At 40.1% G+C, this 19,874-nt stretch overlaps 1 protein-coding gene across 2 annotated transcripts; it reads right to left on the bottom strand.

Annotated features, from left to right (window-relative positions):
- Positions 1 to 1,577: 1,577 nt before the first annotated feature.
- On the bottom strand, positions 1,578 to 19,673 carry tab1 (TGF-beta activated kinase 1/MAP3K7 binding protein 1). Of its 2 annotated transcripts, none has more exons than XM_074665291.1 (11): positions 19,576 to 19,654; positions 19,005 to 19,135; positions 18,424 to 18,577; positions 16,739 to 16,834; positions 15,792 to 15,927; positions 11,296 to 11,412; positions 9,267 to 9,378; positions 7,767 to 7,911; positions 7,133 to 7,346; positions 6,235 to 6,388; positions 1,578 to 2,301 (listed from the first exon to the last, which is right to left on the bottom strand). In XM_074665291.1, exons 1-11 carry the CDS (start codon positions 19,606 to 19,608, stop codon positions 2,079 to 2,081), a joined length of 1,515 nt encoding a protein of 504 aa, XP_074521392.1. In that variant the 5' UTR covers positions 19,609 to 19,654; the 3' UTR covers positions 1,578 to 2,078. The 2 variants fall into 2 exon arrangements, with proteins under 2 accessions (XP_074521392.1, XP_074521391.1); XM_074665290.1 differs by having other exon boundaries at positions 1,582 to 2,304; positions 19,576 to 19,673.
- Between the last annotated feature and the right edge of the window lie 201 nt (positions 19,674 to 19,874).

Here is a 19,874-nt window from a genome sequence, read left to right as displayed (position 1 = left end):
TAAGCTGTTTGTGATAATGTTCATTCTAACCCACATTCTGCAGTGGTCTGTTCAAACTCAAGAGTCTATCAATAAAATGAAGAGTGAGTTCGCCATGCTTGGTGAGATTGTAGTTGGTTGATGAGCACTGGTGGGATGTAAAAAGATTGACTAGCATTGCAAGTTATGAAAACCTATCAGAGCACTGGGCTGTGAGTAGAGATAAATACAGCCAGCTACAAAACTATGGTAAAAACTAAACCAAAAAACTTTGCTCGTTGTCACGTTTTAAACAGAAGTTCCATGTAACTGTTGATAAATACATGACCTTGTAGTGTTATATGTGGTTGCCTTGAACAAAGAGAAGTCTTACCAAAAGAAAGATCTGATCTCTGTTCATTTGCTTAACAACAATCACCTTGTTGAGGGCCACGTCCATACAACAGTGGGTTGCAAGAGTTATTTGGAAACAACAGTCTTTATCCCCCCAAAAAATGCTTTTCCAGATAGCCATCATACCCCTTTAAAAATCTACACCAAAATAACATTTTGGAGGAGTGGTGGTGTAATTTTCCATTTTAAAACTAATTTTAAAGGAGTCATTGAAATCATAGTGACTGACAGATCACTGTTGACTTGAACAATCACACAGCTCTTCCTCAAGGACCTTCCTCATCATGTATTTCCCAACTTCAATTCCCACCCCACACCACCCCCTAGTTGACTGGTGCTCCAGCCTCTGTCCTTCACATCCATCAATGCCACACTGCTGAGGTCTCCTCTTCCATTTCTCATCCTCATCATGTTGAAAGAACCGACCATATTTGACAGTCAAGGTCTCAAACGCTGTGGCTGTGACGCATCCATTGATTTAGACCAGCTGACACATCAGCAATCACCTCTCCCACAGATCTGTTAAAGCAGGAGCTCAACACTGAATCATTTGATCATCGATCTGTGAAAACCTCCAGGTTCAGTTTTTTTTTTTGGCACTTTACTTCTGGATTAGTGAAAGTCAGTCATCTGTTTCATTTGTAAGATTTTCATTCTTTATTCATGCCATCAAAACTTGGTGTCTACTGGCCCTGAAATCAAAATATTTAAAATTCTCTTAGATGTGAGATCCATATTCACTTTGACAAACTGCTCAGAGATTTTGTATGTTCTTCTTTTAAATATTTATCTGAAGATCCAAACTTTGTTATATCATTTATGTGGAAGAGATAATTCAGCATATATATATATATATATATATATATATATATATATATATATATATATATATATATATATATATATATATATATATATATATATATATATATATATATATATATATATATATATATATATATATATATATATAATAACAGCATAATATGAGTACATTCCAGGTAGTTACTTGAGCAATTTTTCATGTATGCACAGGGAAATATAACAGCCAGTTTAGACTTTTATGTTGTCCACCCTAAAAACAGTACTTTTTTTTTCAATTGGGACGAGTACAAAACCTAAATTGAACAACATCTTTGTTTGATAAAGGAAAAAAAAAGGAGACTTCAATCTGAAAGTTTGCTTACAGAAAAAGCTCAACTGCCAAGTGCTGAAAGTGTTAATATGAAGAGAATCCCACTGAACCGATTAATTTTATTGGATATATACTTTAATTACAGATAGAAAAAACAAACAAATCAAAAAAAAAACTTTTAAACCCATTCATTCATCATAAGGCCTGACTGTGTGTTATCATCAACTCTGGAGTCTATAAGATTCCCGTTTGCTGTCTATAAATATGAAAATACCAGCTACAGTCTGGATTACATTCTGTATATTCACAGTCACTCATGACCAGCATCTATTACAGAGAAGTTTACTTTATTTGATGTCAATGTTTCAGGATTATTTTTTTTGCATATAGTAGTTACCCATCATCTGATGCACCATGCACCTTTAGGTCTCTTGTTTTGAGTAATGATACATTAAAAGCATTTTCACTTAAATTCAAACCACTTCTTAAAGTCTTTGTCCCTTCTCAGTCCTCAGGTGCCACAAAACAAAGTCCATCCCTCTCGAGGCTGCGCTCAGTACCTTCACCGTCCTCACTGGGGTCCCAGCCCCCCCTGCGTGCTTTGGCCATCACTGTGGTCACTCCCCCACAGGCGGTAAAACTGACTGAAGTCCACGTAGGGCGGGACCCGGCCTGTTTCGTCGGGCTGAGCGGCTTGGCTTCCCCTCTGGCGGAAAAGGCTCCCGTCACCTGAGCTGGAGCTGGAGCTCTGCGTCTGTGTGTTGGTGGACCGGAGGGTGGCTGTGGGGCTCTGACTACTGGGGAGAGTGGAGAAGTGACAAGGGGCAGAGGAGGAGAATGGTGGTTGGTTGGGGAGGGGGGAGGAAGGGGAGGGGGCAGGTATGATGGTGGGGACAGAGGACAAGGTCGCAGGGGTGTCCAAGGAGAGGGAAGGATTTGTGTCATGGGTGGAGAGACATTGTAGAGAGGTGGAAAACGGAAGGGGACAGGGAGGTGGAGGGGTGGTGGAGAGTGAGAAGAGGGAGGTGGAGAGGGGGAGAGAAAAAAGAGGAGAGAACGGGGAAAAGGGGGGTTTAATTGTGGGCTGCATGGCGATGACGGGCGGTTGGCAGGTTGCAGGATTGAACGTGCTAAAGAAGCAGAAAGAGGAAAGGGAAGGACAGAGCGAGGTCGCAGGATTGATACGACAAGTCGGGGCCGTTAGGAAGAGAACAAACGTGAGTCAGATGGTTAGAAGCAATTCTTCTGCACAGACAAGGAAGAGAAGACACAGAAGGAAAGTGTGCACATGCTGAAATGGGAAACAGCAGCCATTAGAGTGTATTGTTCTGTTAAACCCCAGGGCCTGTATTCACAGAGCATCCTAAGGCTAAAAGTAGCTCTTAGTGATGTCATTCTACGAAAAATCTTAGAATTCCTCGGATTCTAAAACTTTTCATAGAATTTCCCTCGGTAAGATAAAAGTTATTTACTAAGCGTCTTAATCCTTAAGTGAGCTCCTAAAGTGAAAAACTGTCAGGAGGAGGGAGGAGGACTTTTGAGAAGCCTAAGAGTAAACACCAGACTCTCCCAACATGCTAAACACAGCTTCTGCCACCTGAGACAGCTGTTAGCTGCTGATCCACCCCCTAAACAGTCTGGTTAATGAGCAGATGAAATTCTATAACATTCATACAACTATTAATATCAAGGAGACCTACGTCATTCCCTAAGTGGTAGCCCACAAAACTGTTTAAGAACAACTTCGCTTCCTACTGTTATCTCTGCTCTCGCTTGGGGTTGCAACACATAAGAGCGCATCTCACACTCACATGGAATATACGCGTGAGGAGAGGGAGCGATGCATTGATTTGTTGGGCGATGCGCTCCAAAGTCTGCCTCTTCCCCTGTGCCCTGATCTAGAGACCTAAGTTCTCTCTTAACACTCTTTTATGCTCCTCCATAAGCTGAGCCAACAGCAGACTCCTCTGTTTAGCTCTTTTTTTAAAAATCCATGTCGTTCGTTGTTTTGGTCGTTCTGCCAAATCAAATTGCTTTTTAAAAAGACGCCAGCAATCACGGGAAGTACTGACAGCTGAGTCTGCGTCCACCATTAAAATCAAACACAATGAGTAGTAACATGACCAGCATGGACAGTAAATGGATCAATAAGCAAATCAGTATAATTGGTGTGTGAATGAGGTACGCTGACACGTTTTGAAGCTGAGTCACTATTGATTTAATTTAGCTGAGTTTGACATGAAATTAATGTCATGATTACAAATTTCTGAATACGGTCTGAATGATGTGATCTGTTGGTTTTACTGTTCATTCATTATTAGGGGCATCTTTTTCCCTTTTTGTACCAACCAATCACAGATTTTAGGAGACTGCGTCGTACCTAGCAACAGGGTCAACCACACCTCCTCACAAAGAGAAAAGTTTCGGTCTCCTCCTTGCTCGGAAATTTCCTAAATTACTCTTAAGCTAAAAATCCTTGCTAGGATTTTTAGGCTAAGTAAGGAGCTCTCTGAGAAGCTTTCTGAATACGGGCCCAGGTGAATTCAAGCAGGTAGATTCACAGCATGCTGGAGGAAGCTGTCTTTCAGCTGTAGTTCACTTTTATGTGATTATAGGCCAATATTTAGTCCAGAAAGCACTCTGACATGTTTGAAGCATCTCGCACTTTAAAAAATAATCTACATCACACTTTATCTTTTGTATTATGAGGAACATCTGGCAAAACAAAGCTGAATTTTCTTCTTCCATTTCTTAAAGGTGTTAAATCAAAACACTGGGAGAATAAGTGTTACCTTAATAAAAAATATAAACAAAATTTTGTTGATAGAAATAAAATAAATCAGAAACAAGCAATTGACTAGATAAATGAGAATACTTGGAAACTTTAGTCCTTTTTGATTCCGAAGGAAATGATTCCTCAACCTTTATTCAAAGTTCTCTGAGGTCATTGAGGGGGACCCCTTATTTACAATGAGGCCAAGAGCACTTTTTAATGTCTAGATGAAAAATCTTCAGTAATCTTTGTGTTCTTTCTCTTTACCTTTAAAAAGCCATCTTCAAAAACATTATCACTGAAGAAGAACATCCACTCATCTGCACTTTGACACCAAACAATGCAGAGGAGGCACTGTGGAAAAACATAAATCTGCAGCTTTGTGTGGGACAGACTGCTTGAGTGCAGTATTATTTTTATTAAACTAGAAAAGTACTCAGAGAGTGCATACTTCCGCCAAGCATACTGTGACTTTCATGCAACACTATAGTCTTACTTTAATGTCATACTCCCTTTCAGCAGACTGTCTGCTTCAAGTTGGTGTTAGTTGCAGGTTTGTACGATAATTTGTTACCTGACAGTGTTGAAATTGATGATGACCCAGTACATATTGCATATTGTTGATCCAGAATATTGCAAGAATCTGGGTCATACTTTTACATCCATCAGAAATTATGGTGACCTTGTCTTGTTTTGTTTTGCAAAGCAATTTGACCATTTACTGTGGAGTTATATGCAGATGGTGAAAACAGCCCTATCTCACAGTGATAAAGAGTCCTTCGAAAAAATCCTGGATCCTGACAGTGATCCAGATCACTTCCAAAATTTAATCACTTCTTTCTTATCTCATTTTGAACATTCCCTGAAAATTTCATCAAGATCCACTTTTTGAGCCATGTAGTTCAAAGACAAACAAACAAACAGAACAAAAAAACATAACCTCCTAGGCGGAGGTAATAATGTACTTGCCGGCAATAATTTCTTTGAACATCACTCAGTCTAGGGGGAGAAACACATTTGTTGTTCTTATTTTTTGGCTACTTAGTTAAAAATGATTACTTCTGGTAACAGTTTTTCATTTTTGGCCAGGGTGACACTGCCTCATTCTGAAGAGCTCATCATTTGGTGGAGAAGGGACATGACATTGTAGCAAAAGTAGCCTCTGTGTGTGAAAGTGTCGATGGCTGAACAACAGCTTTCCAGCAAAAAGTTTAACCCGGCTATATTAGCAAGCATCAGTCCGGAGACTCTTTTGATCATCATGATGAAATAATCTCATAGTGTAGTGGTAAATTACCAGATGGTTATGCAATGCTCTAACCTCACAAGCACCTTAACGCCTCAATCCAATACTCTACCTCCGGCCTAAACACAACTGTGTTTCTGTGTAGTTTGTTACAGAAGAACACTGCGGATAAATTGGCTAGAAATGCCCACAAGAGTAAAACTAATTTGATCACATAAATACAATTCCATTATTCTTAGAGGAAAGTTCAATATTGAAATACTTTTGCAGCTGCTCTCGATCCGTTTGTTTTTTCTCTTCTGAGGAAGAAACCCTTGGTTGAGACATTACACACAGCGGCAGAACAATGGGGAGTTAAAGCCCATGCTGACACATAAATAAGCATAGCAGTGGAGGGAGGCAGGGGAGTTAAAATCAAGCTTACCTAAAATAAATATAACAGGGGAGGAATGAGAGAGTTGATGATTCTTGCTTATCTAAATTACCCCTAAAATAAACTTAACAGTAGGGAGGGAGGAGTGGAGTCAAAATTAGGCTCACATGGAGGGAAAACAACACAAGTGGGGAAGAGGAGTTCACGAAGCAAGAACACAAACTCTGCACCACAAAAACAAAGAATTAAGCTCATTCAGAGCATGCATGCCAGACAGAAATACGCACATGTGTAAATTCCAAGCTGAGGCCAGCATTAACACAAAGTGAACTTACCCTGGTGTTGGGGTGCCTTCCTCCAGGGTGGAGGCTGTGTTGGTTCCATTGGTGAGGGTCCCCTGAGAGGGCATGACCAGTGAGAGGGTGACACTGGTTTTACTGGTGCTCTGGCTGTTTGAGTAGGGCACTGACACTGGGTAGATACGACCTCCTGTAAGAAGAAATAAACATGAGTTCAGCGACTTTTATTGATTCAAAGCCATGAGTTAAACCCACCCCGTCAACTGTTCTTAAATGAAAATATCAAAACGCAGCATGCTTGTATTTAATACTTTTCACAAGAGCTATTATTAAGAAAAACACTGAGAAGCTAATGTGAAGCCTCAGCATCAAATGGGCACCCTGGGAATGAGGAGAAAATTAGATTTTTTTTTTCCGCCTGTACTTTATTTTGGCTCAACGTGGATTTCTTGGCGGCTGCTCTTAAAATCTTTGATTTCTTTTTGTGAAAGCTGCCGACTATTATGTGGGTTAACCAAGTATTTTTTTCAAGGTTTTCTTTGAAGTATGTCCCACCACTAGTGTAAAGTTTTCAATGTAGGATGGATGGAATGAGACACATTTATGTCTGGGAGACGAAGCCTTTAAATGCAATACCAGATCCAAAATAGATTTCCAATGTTTAAAATGTGGTGGTGGTTGTTGTCAGGGGCTGGGCACCCAAACACAGAGAAAGGACTTTACTGGAACCCTGGTGTTTATCATCTTGAGACTAACAGGTTGCTAATTTGGAGGCTTTCACATTTTCAGAAACACACCAAAATTAGTCAACTCATCGCGTGGCACAAAATTCAGATATTTCTTGGGTCTCATAGGAAATGTGCTCAAAATGCTCATTTGTGCCCTGAGTATGTTGTCTTAAATTCTTAACTGAATCCAGAATGTTCTTCCCTACCTTGTGTGGGTGTCAGTGCTCCATCAGCCAGTGGGTAGTTTAGCGTGCGGATCAGCAGGGTCATGTCCTCATGCCGAGAGCAGAAAGTCGCCCTCTGACGGCCAGACACATAGACATCGTGGTGTAGCCGTTTGACGCGCTCCACCACTGACTGAGCCGCTGACTCCAAGCTGGTCTGCTGGGCCAGTTCTGCTGCTACCATGGCAACAATTTCCTACATTGGAGAGCGAGGGGAAGGAGGAATCAGAGAGAGAGAGAGATTAGTGATGGAGTTAAAGAACTAAAGAGCAAAATGAAGAAAGACAGAAAAACAGAAAGCCATTAGGACTAAAACAAGAAAACAGAAAACCCGAAGTGAAAGTGGAAGCCAGCATAAAGGGGCTGGAAACAGAAAAGTAACAAAGAGAATCAGAAAGATGACCCTTATGAAAAGGAGATAAGAGGTTGTTGATGGTAGAGAAAAAATAGACAAAGTCAAATGGGAGGAGGAAAAAGAACAGAAAAGGTTAACAAAACAGTAAAAAGAAGAGATGACAAAGGAGGACTATCATCATTCAAAAGTAGGTTTCAAGGTTAAAGGATTTACAAGAAGAAACGGGTGGCAAAAATGTGGTTTCTGGATGATTCTGCTGACCTGATTGGCCTGTTCGGCTCCGTGAGCAGACTCTAGGGCATTGATGAGACCTTCTGACATCAGCAACAAGAAGCCAGTCACGCTGTCCAAAGACTGGCTGCCATGAATCTCCGGCTCTGCAATGATCGGCCTTGTCTTGGCCGCACTGATGGTGGAGGAGGACAGGAGAAGATGAATATGTTAGCAAACACATTTATATCAAAGACAGAGGAGGACAAACAAAAAAAAAGCAGAACTGGAGGAAGGAGAGGAGGAAGACTGAGAAAGAAAGGAGGAGTAACTGAGGGAAGAGAAAGGCGTGAGTGCACCTAATCCAAAGACAATAAACCTGGCTAATTTCAGAAATCCAGAGAATTGTTTACATGTAGTCCACTTTGAATTTCCTGCACTTTGAAAGCACTCAAGAGGAAATTCTATAAAGATTCTTTTGTGTGTTTTATCGAGGATCAGGATCGAAATGACTTGTAGATATCTGAGCCTGATTCTTTTGGCTTGGACTGCAGACAGAGGCAGGAAATGAGAAGTATGAGAGAGAAGGGGGCCCCCAAAACATGGAATTTCAAGAGCTGAGCTGTGGTAAAAGAAAAGCTGGAAGAGAGTCAGATCGGATAATAAAGAACACGATACAGGGACAGAGCTTGAATGGTTGAGGCAGTGCAGAGAAGACATATGCAACTGTAAAGTTAGAAACAGAAAGCCTAACATGTCAGGAGGTGATCCTTAGTCAGAAATAAGCTCCCAGAAGACACAATCTGTTAATAGATGAGTGTTTAACCTGAGGCTTAAAGTCTGATGGGGAACATCTTCAGTTTGTGTTGATTTTGGTGTCCTCTAATCACATCTCTTAGCTCAAACAGTCCTGTACATCCTTTTTTTTTCTTCAAACAAGCATCCTTATCTGGCTTTCTTTTGCAGCCAGATATATTACTAATATATTTCTGATGAATGCTTAGAGTATGCTGTTGATGTTTTTGCCCCTCACCCACCCATCAACAGTAACTATAGGTATCAAAACTCAATGCCTGGGGAAATCAAGCAGACACTTGGCTTTGAATTCACCATTTTCACAGTTTTGCTCAATTGCATCATGACAGAACGGGGGACATGCTCAAAAGTTTTCATTCTTGAAGCTGGTTTCCAGAATGCAAATTTGTTGTGGGAATTTCCTCTGCAGTTTTTTCATAGTTGTTAGTGTTTTTGTTTTTCTATTATTTTTATTTTCTCTATATTTACATTTTTAATTGCATCAAAATGGGGCCTTGTCTTAGTGTGCTGCAGAGTAACAATATAATGAAATGAAATGAAACCAAAAAGACTAGACTGCTCACAGAAATGAGCTCCCTTGGACTCTTCTTCATTTTGTCACACTGGCACTTATCTTGTTTATCATGTCTGATTGTTGCAAATATTGACCCAGCTGAACGGCACAGAGCGAATTCACTGAATCAAATAAAAAAAATTCAACAATGAGGAAGAGGGCTGCTTGAGTTCTGACTTTACCTGAGTAAGTCCATTTCATTGTAGTTATATTTGACTCGGTAGTCTCCAAGCCTCCTGGTGCTGCTCTGACCGGCAATCTGCCCTGCCTGCTTCACTCTGGATGAATCCACGCCTGTTAAAGAGGCAGAGAGGGAGGAGATGAGTTTGAGGATTGCAATATGATGATATTCAGAGGGAATGTGGGGGGAGGAGTGGGAAAAAAATGTATGAGGAAGGGGAGGATGAAGCAATGAGACAAGAGAAATAAGGAGGAGCAGGAGGTTAGACTGGGAGGAGGAGCGCAGGATGCATGAAGATATGAGGGAAGAGGTCACCTTCAGCTGGGTTAATGGAATGACTGCCATTTGGTTTAAATCATTCAGAGAGGGGCCCAAACATCACAATAATGATAAAATACCCTACAGGAGACAGAGGAGCGGAGAGAAACAGAGAGGTCTGCCTCCTCTTCCAATTGTGTGGTGTGAAACGATGCTAAACAGTGCAGCTAATTCTCCATTAGAGTCATTACAGGTGTCAGGCTGCACCTTATGCTTCTCCTGCAACACTAATCACAATGTATGTATTTCCTGGTACATACACAGCTCTTATTACTGGACCATTGGCTGTGCTATCCACCATGGACAGAGGGCTGCATGTGTGCGTCTTTAACAGCTGGGCCACACTAATGGTCACATCCGTGTGTCTGTTTGTGTATCCTCCATTGAAGGCAAAGAATGTAATATTGTTTGAATGTATGTCTCAAGGTACTGTATTTTTGTATGACAGAATTACATATATTACAGAAAATGTGAATGACAAACAACTTTGTTTCCCAGGGTTTTCTGTCATTCTTAGCAGGGCTCTGTGAGATAAGAAAGTATCTGATGTGTGTAATTAGAGTAATACCTACACTCACCAACCACTTTATCGGGCACACCTGTCCAACTGCTCGTTAATGCAAATTTCTCATCAGCCAATAACATGGCAGCAATTAATGCATTTAGGCATGTAGACATGATCAAGGCGATCTGCTGCAGTTCAAACTAAGCATCAGAATGGGGAAGAAAGTAGGGATGCACGATATTAGATTTTTGCCGATATCCGATATGCCGATATATCGAAACCCCTTTTGGCCGATACCGATACCGATACCGATAATCACAAGTTTGTTTTTTTCACTGTAAAGAAAGCTAAGTCTATCCTGTGCTGGAATTTATATGTCACTATTATTGTGACGGTCTTATTTGTTTAAGAAACACATATGAAACAAGACAAAAAAGATTGTTTTTACCATAAATAAGAAATGTATTATTTTTTCAAACTCAAGACATTCAGTATTGAAATACAGAAAAATAATTTCTTTAGATCACATGAACTTTAAATGTACAATGCATTTTTAAACATCACCAAGTTGCATTTGATTATTTTAGAGCTACTGTAACAACCTGGTGACAGACACAGAGCTCTGCAGTGTAAATGAATGAAGTGCTACATTTTATTTAAGGAGCTTATTTTTCAGATGGAAAATAATAATAATCCTACCTGAATAGCACCTTATCAGCTGTGCCTATCGGCAGAAATTTCCATATCTGCCGATACCGATAAACGTGTTTTTAAGCTTTTATCTGCCGATACAGATATTGTGCCGATAATGTCGTGCATCCCTAGAAGAAAGGTGATTCAAGTGACTTTGAACGTGGCATGGTTTTTGGTGCCAGACGGGCTGGTCTGTGTATTTCAGAAACTGCTGGTCGACTGGGATTTTCACGCACAAGCATCTCTAGGGTTTACAGAGAACAAAATGGGAGTCTGTGGTTATTCCTGTCTTTGTTGAGTCAGAGATGACCATTTTATGAAGACAGAAAGGATCTGAACTTGTCATACCTTTATCTAAACTGATGTGAGACATTTGAAACTAGAGATCAACACCTTTAAGTCAAGAGGGAAATGTTTACGGCAGTAACAAATTAGGTTGGATGCAGTCTAGAGCAGAGGGTCTATGTGTTTTTCATCCACTCTGTGTCTGTCTTTTGAAAGAACTGTGTCTCACCCAGGGCAGCCAGTCTCTGCAGCTCGTCTTCATTGTCAGTGCTGTGGGGTCGACCAATCTGGAGAACCTGGTTCTGTCCATCGCTGCTGGACTTGCACAGCAATGCCCTGTTGGTACCTGGAATATCCCACAAACACAAGCATTGATGATGTTAATGGAAACATGCTCGATGTAGTCAGGTTGCTAAAGGCTGGTCAGATTCTGTCCAACACACTTCAATAAACCATGTAAAAAGCCACTCGTTAATGATCTTCAGGTCACCCCAGTCTCATTTAAAATGCTCAGAGAAAACATCGGCCATCAATTTGACAACTCATTGTCAACCCAGCTGCCATCCTTTCAAAAAGCAGCTCTCTAATTGGCTCAAAACTTAAGTTGGAAACATAAACAAGTGAAAGATGAGACATCTTTGATTTCCCTGAAAAGGAAAAACAATGAAGAAAGGTACTCGACTCAGTTTAAACCTTGAAATAGTTCAAAGTTTATTATGATTCTTCACATGAACATTTCGCTCATCTCTTTTTGTGATCTTGCGACAGATTTGGCCTTCAGATTTTCTCACATATAGTAATGACGCAGACACAACCTTAGTCACGTTGCCTTGAGGTGACTCATAGGGCCCAACCTACACCAGTGAATCAGTGTAGAAAAAGAAGCTTCATTCTGAATGAGAAAGCAAGTCTGAGAGGCACACGGTGAAAAGGGATAAATGACCTTCGCTGGCATAACAGAGATGTTAAACTGGGGCTTCTTCCAAAAACAGTGTACCAAATGTTAATTTTTGCCCAGATAATTGTATTATTATAAACCAAGCTGTGACATTTAACCAAAACCAAACATATCATTTTCTAAAGGTGAAGGACATCATCAAAGTTTCTTATTAATCGTAATTAATTGTATCTAAATGTCATTATTGCTTGGTAAAATATATTTACCTCTGTCAAGGACGTTATGTTTTTGGAAGAGTTTGCTTTTTTTGTTTGTCTGTGAACAACATAACTCAAAAAGTAACCAACAGATCTTGATGAAATTTTCAGGAAATGTTCAAAATGGGATAAAGAAGAAGTGATTAAATTTTCGTGTCAATCCGCATCACCGTCTGGATCCAGGATATTTTTCAAAGGGTTCTTCATCAATATCAGATTGAGCCGTTCTCACCATACTTGTATATAACTCCAGGATAGAAGGTCGGGTTGCTTTGCAAAACATCACAACACAAGGTCATGATAATTTCTGACAGATGTAAAAGTACGATCCACATCCTGGCAATATTTTGGATACTAAGATCCGGAATATAAAATATGTACTGGCACAACATAATTTTCAATACTATCAGGTAACAAATTATCGTACAAACCTGCAGCTAACACTAAATTGTAGCAGACAGTCTGCTGACAGAGAGTAAGTGTTGCGTGACAATCACAATATGCTTGGCGGAAGTCTATGCTCTCTGAGTGCTTTTCTAGTTGTACATAATTTCAAGTTCAATTTCACGATTGTTAATTCATAAACTGAACAGTTTGATTAAACTATTTGAAATTCTGCAGTAAAGTTTAAAAAAACACCTGCAATCATCAGACAAGAATGCAAACCACACACAAAAAATCTGAACAGATATTATTGACTGTGTGTGACATGCAGGGTCTTGCAGAGGCCCTCTCAGAAACCCCTCATCTTACCCGAAAGTTTTAAACAGGAGTGATGTATGTTTCACTTTTAAACTGCAGACAAGGCCATCCAATTAGTTACCATCACACTGAGTGAAATTGCAGGCGGGGGCCCATGTGCTGCTCTTAGACCTCTCTGGGGCCCTGAGCCTCAGCTCCTGTAGCCCTGGATGTTTTTCAGGCGGCGCTGACAGAAGGAGTTACAATCTTAGTCTTTCAAACTGATGCATTGGTCAAAACATACTCTACACACCATTTCCATAAACTTGGTAATCATTCTTATGAGCTTGTGTGTAAACTTGCTACATGTCTGCATGAAAAAGCTTACGATGTCTGCTGTGTGTTCATGCACCCTTGACTACCCCTACACAAACCCCCACTCCAAGAATATCAAGTTATGGGCCACACGACCTAAACTGTCAAATATATTTCACATCAACACACAGCTGGGAGTGCTTTTTAGAGCACATTTACTCTAATTTCAAACCTCCCTAGGATTCATGTTCTGTCAACTTTGAACTCTTGACCTGACATGACAGACCAATAAGGAGAGACTGTAGAGTCCTCCTTTGCCACTAATTACTATACGTCCTATTTTCTGCTCTGCGCCTCGTCCTTGAGAACAAAAGAAAAGGAAGTCTTGGAGAGAGGGTGAGGGGCTCTTTTCCTTCACCTGCCATAGATTCCAAACCAGAAGCTGAGAGACAGAAACATCGAAAACATGGAGGGGTCGACATTTTTTTTAACCCAAGTTACTTAAAATAAATGAAACCTTCAAAGAGAAACTGATCATAAACGCATCTTTTCCTAAGCTACGAAGGTGGAAAGCTGCACACAAAACACATTTATACTGAATACCAATGTCAGCACTCAGAAAATGATATCATGCTGCTGCAGGGATTTGACAGTGACCCACATTGTTGGTATGTTTTGATTGATCTGGGTGGGAGGGGCACAGAAAACAGAACCTGTGGGAAAATATGTCTGGCTGCCTCTAAAAATAAACTGTCTGCCCAGTTCTTAAATGTATTACTCAAGTCACTGCAATTTTGGCATCCTACTGGGGTTAAAGAAGACACATCCATATGTGTGCAACTGTGAGACAAGGGCACATGATCACAAAACTCAGTGGTCCAAGATGTTTTTAAGAAAATATCAAGGAAAGTGTCAAAAGCTCCTGTAGCTGCTGCTCATCATTTCCTTTCATGGATCTTTATTTAACTTCATTAGATGACAAGTAATAGTATAGCAAATTGAGCAACACATTTTAAATAAAAGATTTAAGAAACCCTCATGTTAGTATTGATATATTTTTCATTGGTATGTAAGATGAACAAAGGCCAAACTCACAGCTGTGCTCTTCTTGTAGCTGCTGCTATGCATTCCTTTCCTTTTCAAATAGACAAAAAGAGCATGACACAGAGATAGAAGCCTCCTTAAGTGGATCCTTAGTTTAAAATAGATCATTGAATAATTTTTTGTTTTATTTTCAAAAAAGTGGATATCATGGAAGTATGTAGCATAAGCAGTGTGAATTTCTTTTTTTCTGAAGCAGCTGGCATGATTTTCTTCCCAGATACATTGCAAAGCAAATGAGGATCCCATCACAGAATGATGTCATGTCATGTTGTGTGTTTTAACTGTCAGCTGATGCTGATACCTTAATTTTATTTAAATTGAATGAACTGCGAGGAGGTATTGAGAGGTGAAAAGGAAGACAAAAACCTTCTGAAAACCCTACTTTCTGAGTAATATTGTGTTTTGTTTGTGTTTTTTTTTTTTCCAGAAAATGATGCAAAGAATCAATCAACACATACAGTTTGATCTATTTCTGGGTTACATTTATATTTTTAAATATAAAACCTTATTACCCTTTGTACTGGCTTTTTCAAACACTTGTTCGCATTTCAGTGGTTTTATGGTTAAATCTCATAAAAACATAGTGACATTTGAAAACCATAATGCAGACACTAAGTTTCATTCCTTGATTCGAACATGATTCTCATGACCTTCTTCACGTCTGTTTTCACAGTACCAGTTACACCATGCTGTAGGCTTCAGGGTCTGATTAAAGCAGTCTCTTACTTTTGTCAATACTTCTTCACTTTAAGTGTTTCTGCATCTTAACAACAAGCCTTGCAGTAAAACTAACACATCTCAATTAAGTCATATAGAATCTGTCTTTAGTTTCAAGTTATTACCAAATATAAAATGATTATTCTCAGCATAGCAATCAATACTGTTAAGGCCTCACTCTACCTGGAGATTTACTGGACCTCTGGAGGGTCCACTTACCAATTAGGCCTTTTCTTTCCTACTGACTGAAACTTTTATTTGTCTTTTTTCCTAGGTTAAAAAAATGTTTTGTTTCCAAGTTCCCTTGAAAAGGTCTTGTTCCCTGGAAAATTCCAGCATAAAAAGCCCTGTCTATTTGCTTCTACTTCTTTTTTCTTTCTTTCCCCTTTATTTTTGTTTCATAGAATCACTAAAGAAACAAAACACAGTGTGAGGAGGAAGAGTAGGAGGCAGTGTTGTACTCACTGTGCTACACCAGCACCCCTGACAGAGATTTTCAGAGCCTGACAGGCTCTTAGCCGAAACCTGTTGAAGCCTGACATCTACTGGTGCAGCACAGACTTTTGAACTGCTATCGCTCCTGGCTGATCTTTAGTGACAAGATTTTCCCACACTTCTACAAAGATGACAGTAACGCATGACTAAGTCGTTATATTTCATCAGTAATGAATATGTAGCATTATTCATTTAGATACTTTGATACTAACTAGTACACAAAGGTGTGTGTGCATGTGTTTGTGTGGGTCTCCATACCAACATTGGCGATATAGAGCTTGTTGTTGAGGATCAGCGCCACCACGGCCGTAGCTCCTCCTGACACCTCCTGCTCCAGCTCCTTCAGACGCTCCTGCACCTTCTGACTCTGAGAGGAGTGGTGGAATGACACATTCTGACCAGCCCCGAGAAGTGGATGGAGAGAGGAGGACAATTAATACAAATATGTGGAGAGTGGGAGGAAAGAGTTAAGAGAGAGGAAATGAGACAAATGATAAAAGAGGAGGTGTGAATCGAAAGAGCATGAGACATGAAACGAGATGAAAGGCAAGTGGGAACAAAAGGAAAGGGTCGAGTGGAGGAGGAGAAACAAGAATTACATGCAGGAGGTGAGATATAAAAAGGATAAGAGATGAGTAGGAGCACAGGAGATAGGAAAGAAGGCATGAAAGAGGTGCACGACAAAGTATGAGAGCAGAGAGAAAAAAGTACAGATAAGAACGGGATGTTCCTAATGAAGCAGCTCATGAAGCGAACATCATCTAACAAAAAAACACCCACCAGCAATATTATCAGGATATGAGTATATTTGAGGAAGCAAAGCAGAGAGGAGACATGGTACAAAGAATAATGGACTGGGTGAGGGGGAGCAGAGAGAGCTGTATCCAGAGAAGGAGAACTGAGACCAGCTTATCTAATGAAACAGGCTGATGAGCCCAATTAGAAACATCACAAGCTCATTCTCCAGCCGCTGAGCATTACCTCACTCTAATGCCCAAATCTGTGGTTGCCATGGAAGCCAACAGAGAACTCCTCTTCTTAATTTTCAGTCTAGTGTGTCAATATGCTCAGGAATGTGTGTGTGACTATGTTTATGTGTGTGTGTGTGTGTGTGTGTGTGTGTGTGTGTGTGTGTGTGTGTGTGTGTGTGTGTGTGTGTGTGTGTGTGTGTGTGTGTGTGTGTGTTTGTGTGTGTGTGTATGTACCTCATTGTGTGGTGGGAGGTAGTTGGACAGGTGAGCTTTCTCAGCCAGAGCATCGTCTATTGTCTTAAAGTAGCTCTTCTCCACCACATCAAAGGCCTGCAACAGTATGAATAGAAATATTTAGATGACACAGTTCAGTGATGGCAAGCCTGTGCTCAGACGTAAGAAGAAATACTATTTAGCACAAACACAGTTATTAAGTAATTTAACACACCAAGAGCTGTACACACCTGAAAAGGTTCGTTCTACGATAAAAAAAAAAAAAAAAATCAGGTTGTACTTTATTCTGCTTCTAACTGAGCTGGTAAATTACTTAACACACACAAAAAAAGATTTTAAAGTGAAAGTTCTGTTGTTTTTTAGCTGAAGGATATTGTCTCTAAGCTTTATGATTTGTCACTGACTCATATGCAAGGTTACTGTGGGACCTCAATTCTTTTGAATCTACAGCTCATTATTTTACCACTCTGTAACTCTGTACATATGCATTGTTGGTGTCAATGAGCGTTTCATACTTTCCAAAATTCAATTAAGAAATCATTTATATTTTTGAATTTAAATGTTCATTAAGCAAATTTAGAATACACAGGTCTAACTTTTTTTAATTGTTATTATTTCATTCCACAGTGAAAGAGTAAAAGCCTATCTCTTACCCATGCTAAAATACCAATCTAACAGATCATTTTTCTGTAACAGTTAAAAAAGCAAGGCGTATTAAAAGAAAAAAAAAAGTTGTGGATTGTCCTTTATAACTTTTAATCTAGGCAAAATAGCAAAGACTAGCAATAAGAAAATGACATGTTTAAGCCCAAAGCTTTCCTCAGCCCTACAGGTAAAAATGGGACACACCCCTTAAAGGATAAGTTTGGTTTATACAGCCTTTACATTGTTTATAGAATGAAGTAGAACAAAATATTCACCCAGAAGGCTTTCCTGATCCAAGCAGTGCTTTGGGAGATATTTAGATCCAAAATCGTGCAGCGGACGTCCGTATAATGGGATCCATCGGGGCATAGACAGCGCCGCTCCTAAAACTAAAAAGACTTTGTTTACATTTGCTCCTCAAAGAAAGGAGTCAGCTCTCCAGCGAGTACTGCGCATGCACGGAGGGGCAAACGAAGTACTCTCTAGAGAGCTGACTCCTTTCTTTGAGGGGAAAATGTAAACAAAGTCTTAGTCAGTTCAGAGGTCATTACAGCCACACAGCGCTGTCTGGAGTGACACAGACTGCAGCAGAGGACAAACCCGGAGCAGACCATGATGGAATATTGGTGAAAAACACGAGTTTTTGGATGATTAATGCAGTTTTAGGAGCGGCGCTGTATAAGCCCCTGATGGATCCCATTATACGGACGTCCGCTGCACGATTTTGGATGTAAATATCTCCCGAAGTACTGCTTGGATCAGGAAAGCCTTCTGGGTGAGTATTTTGTTCTACTTCATTCTATAAACAATGTAAAAGCTGTATAAACCGAACTTATCCTTTACTTTCACATGTTTTTACAAACGAAACAAGTAAAAGATCACATTTCTTAAGAAGGAGGCCATCAGTAACACATCCCAAAAAGACCATAAACTGGACACCATACATTTATATCCCCTTGCAAAGCCTCCGTGTAGTTGTACACCCTCAGAAGGTTTTGATTTCAGTGTGACAAATTTTATTTGCCTTTACACACACACACCTGTGTAAGGATCCTGCGAACGTCATTGTCGGTGTGACTCGAGTTGAGCTGTCCCAGCAGCAGTTCAGCTGTCAGATACTGAGAGGCAAATCTGGCTACTCCACCGCCATCATAACCATTAAAAACCCCATACAGGAAACAGCCATCCTCTCCTCTGATTGGTGGGGACAAAAACAAAACAAACAAACGTGTAAAGCTCTTAGCACTTTTTTTCTGACTTGAAGGTTCAAAGCAATCACTTGATGCCTTAATATTTTCTACAGTGATAGATAAATCACATGTTACATTTTAAAACTTATGTTGATCAATCTTTAATGATGAATTAAAAATAGCTAATGTAACTGAACACAGAATTAAAATATTAAGTTATGACTAAAAACTGCATTTAAAGTACTCGAACTTCTACTGAACACCAGTCAACAAACATTACACTGACAAAATGTCTGGATGTGGATGTCTGTGATTGTGCTTGCAGAGGTAAATGATTTACTTTAACTTGAAGTGGATTACAGAGTTTATGATGATTCTTTTGTTTACACCTCATGCTTACAGTGACGTTTTGTATGTCCATGTATTCTTACCTTAACCTGAGGTGTCCATCTTCGTTGCTATGGCTCTGAGTCCCTTTACCATCAGGACCGTATACACAGTTTGGTGCTGTACCAACCCCACACATCTGACACAGGGGCAGGTCATCTGTCCAGCTCTGGTGCTGTCAATGTGTGAACACACGGAATAAAAATTGGAATGTTTTACATCATGAGGCATGTGTCAGCCGTCATGGCTTGTTGCTGTGAATTGCAGTCAGCTATTGTTAACCCTGCCCAAAGATCCCCAAAATACATTCCAGAAATGTACACCAAGCAACATTACGGTGTTTACAAAGTTGGTTTGGGCAACTGTGACGTGCTCTAGATGTCTCTGATAAATCGTTTCATCGTTAAAGTTTGTGACGCTAACTGTTAGCAAAACTCCACATAATATCTTTAAGCTAGCATTAGCCTCAGAAAGCCGCACCAAACGACATGGAAAGGCACAAAACAACACAGGCGACCCCACGGGAAATAACAGACGCAAAAGTTCTTTCTTGGATCAGTGCTTCATTGACTTTACACGTTCGTGAAAGTGATAACAAGAGGCGTTTTCACTTACGCTCTGCATCAAATTCCGACGCTGGGCCGCCATGTTGGACGGTGCTGGTAACGTTCATGGACGCATCACAGGGTCGGAGCTACAGTTGTCGCAGCGATGGACAAACATTTTACTGCATTAATCGAGTATTTGAAAAATAAATTGACAAACTCTGGCATATTTGTAAGCTAACCTGTTTTATTCAGAAATCCCCGCCACATATTAAATTAAGTAAGTTTTCATCCTGCGTAAGTTTCAAGAAAACCTTAAAAACGCTGAAGATTCAGACGGTGCACGAAAGCACACCAGTCTTGGGCCTT

This window comes from Halichoeres trimaculatus, unplaced genomic scaffold (genome assembly GCF_033239565.1).
Source record: "Halichoeres trimaculatus isolate MK-OKI-2021-1 unplaced genomic scaffold, fHalTri1.1 fHalTri1_scaffold_2, whole genome shotgun sequence".
In the NCBI taxonomy this organism is placed as follows: domain Eukaryota; kingdom Metazoa; phylum Chordata; class Actinopteri; order Labriformes; family Labridae; genus Halichoeres; species Halichoeres trimaculatus.
This window is presented reverse-complemented; position numbering and strand designations above follow the sequence as displayed.

Excerpts from the sequence above, each read along its gene's own strand:
- tab1 (XM_074665290.1), bottom strand. The coding sequence starts at position 19,608 with ATGGCGGCCCAGCGTCGGAATTTGATGCAGAGC. Across the intron at positions 19,136-19,575 it reads GTCGGAATTTGATGCAGAGC|CACCAGAGCTGGACAGATGA; the intron begins GTAAGTGAAAAC and ends ACACATTGACAG. Across the intron at positions 18,578-19,004 it reads GATGGACACCTCAGGTTAAG|AGGAGAGGATGGCTGTTTCC; the intron begins GTAAGAATACAT and ends CCCACCAATCAG.